Source organism: Condylura cristata, unplaced genomic scaffold, assembly GCF_000260355.1.
Source record: "Condylura cristata isolate star-nosed mole 26May11 unplaced genomic scaffold, ConCri1.0 scaffold00031, whole genome shotgun sequence".
Taxonomy (NCBI): Eukaryota; Metazoa; Chordata; class Mammalia; order Eulipotyphla; family Talpidae; genus Condylura; species Condylura cristata.
Genome location: NW_004567132.1, coordinates 25,346,623 through 25,352,926, shown reverse-complemented (window position 1 = coordinate 25,352,926; position 6,304 = coordinate 25,346,623). Strand labels below are relative to the sequence as shown.

Here is a 6,304-nt window from a genome sequence, read left to right as displayed (position 1 = left end):
TTTTTTTTTTTTTAAGGTAAGAAGGTGTAGGTTTTAACTGGGTGCCAGGTGGTCAGGAAGAATCAGGGGACCTGGCTCTGGGCAAGAAGAAGTTAAAGTCTCCCCACCATCCACCACCAGACCAGGCCACTGTGTCCAGCCAGGCACTGAGCAGGTTCTCTGGCAGACTCAGCACTGTCCATGGGTCTTCCCATGCACGCATGATAGGATGGACTGTTCTCGGGCCGTGAGCGTTAAAGGAGGTAACAGGAAGCTGGCGGAGGGCCCAGCTCCTCACAGCTTCGGCCCTGTGACCTTTTCCCTTATATTGGTTTCCCTCACACTCTGATGACCATGGAGGCTTGAATCAAACTTTTTGTTTAACTTTTTGTCAGAAAACATTTGCACCAGAGGTGGTGTGGTAGAATGGGAGTCTAGAAGTCAGTCTTTACACTCAGGCCCCATGCCTGCTGCTTACAGCCTTTCCAACTCTGGACAGGCGGTTTCAGCTCTGCGTGCAGGCCTTCTCAGGGATGCGATGTGGAAAATAGTTCCTGCCTCCAACAGTCAGTCAGCCTAAGCTGCGCGCGTGGTATAGACACTAGCTCATGGCAGAGCTCAGTGTGTGTTGATTCTAGTTAGTTGTTTCTTACAGAAACTTCATGAAGCAGACAGAGCAAATCTTCGCTTTCTAGGGAGGCTCATGTTGCTGAGGTGCTTCGTGTCACTTTTCATATGGAAGATGCCAGCCTCAAAATGACCAGTTCCTTGGCTGCCTCTCCCTGCTCCTCTCGACATGACAGTTTCAGTTTATGGTGTCTCCCATTCCTTCTCCTCCACTTCACAGAAATGATTTCAGCGATATGGCCTTCTCAGCTCACAAAAGCAAGGGTTAGGTTTGGCCACCGTAACTCACCCCTTCCTCAGCCCCTCCGAGCCCCGGTCTCTGCACTTGTCCTGTGCACTGGCCCATTGCCCTGCCCCAGGCTTCTTCATGTGACACTGAATTAGATAGAAAGAGAAGAGCAACCCCCTAGGAGTCAGGAGAGGGTTTGGAGGCTTTAGCCCCGGCTCTCCACTGGGGGCGAACACCTCCTTGTTGGCATTCCCTTTGAAATGAAAGGTTGAGACTAAGCCAGAGTCCCTCCAGCCTGATAATTCCAAGACACTTGAAAGGAAAACAAATCCCCAATTATGTAGCTTGTATGAAATGTGCAGAAAAGGCACCAACTCCTCTGGCCTGGTCTGCTCGCCCAGGCATTGGCAGGGGGAGCTGAGGGGCTGTGCACGCGAGGGCTCAGACACTCGGACTTCAGCTCAAGGCCTTTGGCTGATGGGAGCAACATCTACTGCACACTGGGACATGCTGCTGCCCCCATACTTCTCACAAGGCGGAGAGAGCGGTGGGAGTCATCTTTAATTCAGCGGTGTGGAAACGGGACAGACAAGTGATAGGACTCAGCCAAGTTGCACAGCGTTTTTTAGGTGTTCTGGGGCTCTGTTTGGGCCTGTGTGGCTCCACACCCCTCTCTCCAGCATATCAAGCTGACCCCCACCCCAAGTCCTCAGACAGATCTGAGAACTGGGAAGTAGATAAAAATTTCTACCCAAGGGGATTGCAACTGAGATGATAAAATGCACAAAAATATGTAAAAATAAACTATTACAAAATTTTAAAAAAATTCTAAAGCCCTGTAAAGCAGTTGAGGGGATAGTGTTGAGGACTTTTGTACCTGAATTCAATTCGTAGTTTTAAGCTTTGTCTCAGTGGCCACCTGCTGTCACCTGGCTCAGATACTTGTTTTGCTTACTTTCTGTAGTTGACATTCTCCCCACCACTGCCCGGCCCACCCAGAAGTCCACAACCAAGAAGAAGCCATGCAAGTTCCCAAACTCAAGGAGGCAGAAAGGTGAGTTCTCACTGAACCCTTAGAAATAAAGCAAACATTCACTCCCTTCCTTTGAAGACAGGTGAGAAGGAAATTCTACCTCTCCTCCCCTTCTCTTACCCTCCCTCCCTCTCTCTATCCTACTTTTCTTCCTTCCCCAACTCTTTCTAAGTATGGACTATCTAGCTTGTTTTTCTGACCCCAAGCTGGAGTCAGAAGGGAATCTGAGCATCAAGGCAACTCTACCTCACAGTCTAGTGGGGGACTCCCTCACATAGCATCACAGGACAAAACTTGCGGGAACGTTGCAAGCAGCCTTCTTCATAGCCACAAAGTCAATACAACTCAAAGTCCACCAGCTAATGAATGGGTTAACAAAATACAGAATATCCGTACAATGGAATGTTTTTTGCCATAAGGAGAGAAGTGATGATAAATGCTGTACCATGATAAATCCTTTAACATTTTTATTGAGGTATAATTGACAAATAATATTAGATTAGCTTCAGGTATACAACATAGTGATTCATATTTGTATGCACATGGAATGACCATCCCAGTGAGTCTGCTCAATATCCATAACTTCACATAGTTATAAATATTATTTTACTGTAAGAACTGCTAAGATCATCACTCTTGACAAATATGCCGTAGAGCACCATTAACAATCATCACCATGCTGTACATTAGGTCCCCAGGATTTAGTCATTTTTATACCTGAAAGTTTGTACTTCGGGACTCCATCTATTTCTCCCATTTCTTGTCTCTGACAACCACTCACACACAACCACTGTTCTATGTATCTATGAGCTTGGTTCTGTTTGTTTGTGTAGGTTTATTTTTTAGATTCCATGTATAAGTAAGAACGTAGTACTGTCTTTCTCTGATTTATTTCATTTACCATAATACCCTTAAGGAAGCCCATCAATGTTGTTGAAAGGCAGGATTTCTTTTGTTTGATCACTGAATTCCATTTTACATACACATGTACCACATCTTTTTTTTTAAAAAAAGAAAATGATTGTATTTATTTATTTATGATTGCATAGGCCAGAGGTTTGGGATGTAGGGAGAAGAGTCACCAGAGACAGAGTGGGGAGCAGAATAGGCGAGTTATCTGAAACTGAGGGGAGCAGCAGGGCCAGGAGAGGCCTGTTGCACCATGTGGGTCACCTCCCTGACCTGGGACTGAACTAGTGCTGCAGTGGCTGCAGATAGCTTCTCAGTGCTGTGATTTAACCTGCTGCACCACCAGAGAGGGCCCCCACATCTTCTTTATACAGCCATCCACCTATAGATACTTAGGTTGTTTCACATATTTGCGATTACAAATAATGCTGCAATAAACATGGGGCACAGATGTCTTTTTGAATTAGTATTTTCACTTTTTTCGGGTAAATACTGAATCATTTTATTCTTAACTTTCTGAGGAAACTCCATACTGTTTCAGTGTGCATAAGTGCTGAAAATATTAGCAGGAAAAGGAGCTAGTCACAAAAATATATATATTATTTGATCCCATTGATATAAAATGTCCAAAATAAGACATGTCATGAAGACAAAGTCGACTGGTGGTTGCCCAAAGTATGGGGCCTGGGGAAGGACGAGGAAGTCACTGTTAATGGGTGCAGGGTTTCCTGGGGGGTGAGATATTCCTAAAGTTAGATTGTGGTGATTGCGTACAACACCCAAACTCTAAATTATGCACTTTAGTGAGGTGATTTTTACTATGTGTAAAGTATGTATCAGTAAAGTTGTTAAGAAAACTAAAACCCAATCCAAAACCCAGAACTTTAAATATTTCCAATTTTGATGCCTTTAAGGGAAATAACACACAGTATGCGCTTAATAAATGTTTGTGAACAAGTGAGCAAACTCACCTCTGTCCTATAAGCACTAGATACCACATCTGGTGTGCTTACACACATATACACACACATCTTGAACCATCAGCCAGATGTACTTCTAGAAAAATACTGATCTCTGCTCCCTAGTAGTTACTGGTGACAAAAAGAAAGTGCCATCTGCTCCTTCCTCTAGAACAACCACAAGCAGCCTCATCAGGGCTGCCTTGTGCTGCTGGGGTTACTTTGTCTTAAGTATGTAAAGTACCAGAAAAAGTCTGGGAAAGGCAAGCAGCTAACAAGATCTGTGTCTGACAGAGCAGGAAGCTGCCACATGAGGTTGCAGTGAAGTGAAAGACAGAACCATGTAAAGGCGAGCAAAGTCTTGGGCCCATTAGATGGAAACAAGAATGACCTCACTTTATAAAATATTTATGGCCCACAACTTTGCCTGAAGGATTCCAGGCAGGGTACAATTAAAAAATAAAATAAAACAAATAGCAAAGAGCAAATTGTAAAAGAACCATTAGGATGAGGATGAAAAAATTGGGTGTGTGCTCTAACTCTGGAGAAGCAAGGAAGTCCGGTGAGACAAAGGGGTACCCTGACTCACATGGTATCATCAATTCCCACACACACACACACACCCCGAAACACACACCCCAAAACACACACATACTATAGATATATAAGCAAATAACCCTTACATCAAAGCCTTTATCCTGGTGCTAAATTTTAGAAGGAATCTGCTATTTGATCTATATGTAAAGTTCACCATACATGGACGAATTCATTAACATTTCAATAAATTATGGGGCAAAGGGTCTTTAACCATCTTACACTATTTTTTACATCAGCTCTCAGTGAAATTCTAGGGCAAAATGCAAATCTAACATTAGTGTGTGTGAATGTGGCCAAGTAGAGTTGGGGGATGGGATGAAAAAAAGTAGAGGAGGTTGCATTTGGGACATGGCTCCTGGGTAGTGTAAGTCAGCCGGACCTAGGTCAGGATGACTGTCTGTCTATGCTGCCTCATACTGTGTGACATTGGGCAAGTGATTAGGCCTCTCTGAACCTCAATTTTTTTCATCTGTAAAATGAAGCTGTTTACCTGGCTAAAGGGATGGCAGAATTAAGTGAGATTTTATAGAAGGCATTCAGAGCTCAGTAGGGCACCCAGTAGAGCTCAAAGGTTGTTGCTGTGGATGAAACCCACAGACCGCCATGGCAGGAGGTCTGTTCCCTAAGACATAGGGCCGGCCCTTGAGACAACAACAATAGGTGCTTATTCTAAACAGTTGTCTCAGGACAGGGTGGTGAGACCTAGACATCAAGTGATCCCTGATCTGCGTGTCAGAGAATAGGAGGTGGTTATCACTGGTTGCTGCTTCCCTGCCTGCGAACGTTTTTGCATCCTTTGTTACAAGAATCAGCTTTTAACTGGAGTTACATGTTGGCTAGGTGGTCAGTCTTGCCTCATCTCATCACTGGCCTCCATTTCCGGGATGACCACTCCTCAGGAAGCAGCCCCAGGCTCACCAACCCAAAGGGGTTGGAGGGAACCTTCCTACTGGATATTCCTCCATTACTTTCAAAAAGGCTTTACCGAGGTATAATTTGCATATGTTAAGACTCATCCGCTTTAAATGTGCAACTCAATGAGTTTTATAGCAAATTGACTGACTCATGCACCATCACCAGCACTGAGTTTTGGAATAGCTCCGACATCCCTTGCGCTTACTTAGAACTCATCTCCCTCCCCATCGCAGCTTTGATAACCACCACTTTCCATCTCTAAAGATTTTCCGAAACATTTCTTATAAATTGAATCATATAACATGTGGTCTTTCTTGCCTGGCTTCTTTCACTTTAGCATCAAGTTTTTGAGATTTGTCCAGGCTGGGAAACACGGAGAGGGTGAGAGGGAGGGAGGCAGAAACTCCAGCATCTCAGCAGTGAGAAGGGTCTAGTGAAGGCCTCTCCTTTCCACAGACACTTTCCAGCCTGGGCTCCACAGGGGGCCCCCTCCCCCTCACACTCCCCCTTCTCTGCTCAACCTTTAAGCGACCAGCTGGGGCTTCAGAATTCAGAGGACTCAGGTCCACACCCTGGACCTGCCCATTGGTAGCTGAGCAACCTTGGGCTTGTAATTTGTCCCCATTGAGTTTTGATTTTTCTGAACTATAAAATAAGAGAGAAAGGTAGTAATAGTAACATCTGTCTTCCTCACATGATGGAAGAAAAGTTTCCATTTAGGGCTGTTCTAGCACAGTGAGCATTCTATCCTCTCGCTGGCTCCAAAGTGTTTTCTAAACTTTTTCAGCCTCAAAGCTCAAAACTGCTCACCCTTTCTGCCCAGCCTTCCTGTCCTGCCTCTCAGCCACTCACAGGGTCTAGCCTGGGGGCATGAATGCTATCAGAGGAAGATTTGGGGTACTGATAATAATGACAATAGGCTAGAGCTACGAGCCACCCGGAACTGAAGTGAAATGCCATTTTTCACCAGCTGGACTGTTAAGACCTTTGATAATATCCAGGACATTTGTTAAAAGCCAAACACTGGCGGGCCTCCCTGGTAGTGCAGAGGTTAAA

At 44.8% G+C, this 6,304-nt stretch overlaps 1 protein-coding gene across 1 annotated transcript in view; it reads left to right on the top strand.

Moving 5' to 3' along the window:
• CD8B (CD8b molecule) overlaps positions 1–6,304 on the top strand; it is a 16,934-nt gene that overhangs the window by 4,957 nt on the left and 5,673 nt on the right. The window contains exon 3 of the mRNA XM_012731481.1: positions 1,800–1,889. Within this exon, the coding sequence (XP_012586935.1) occupies positions 1,800–1,889 (90 nt within the window). The remainder of the gene's footprint in view (positions 1–1,799; positions 1,890–6,304) is intronic.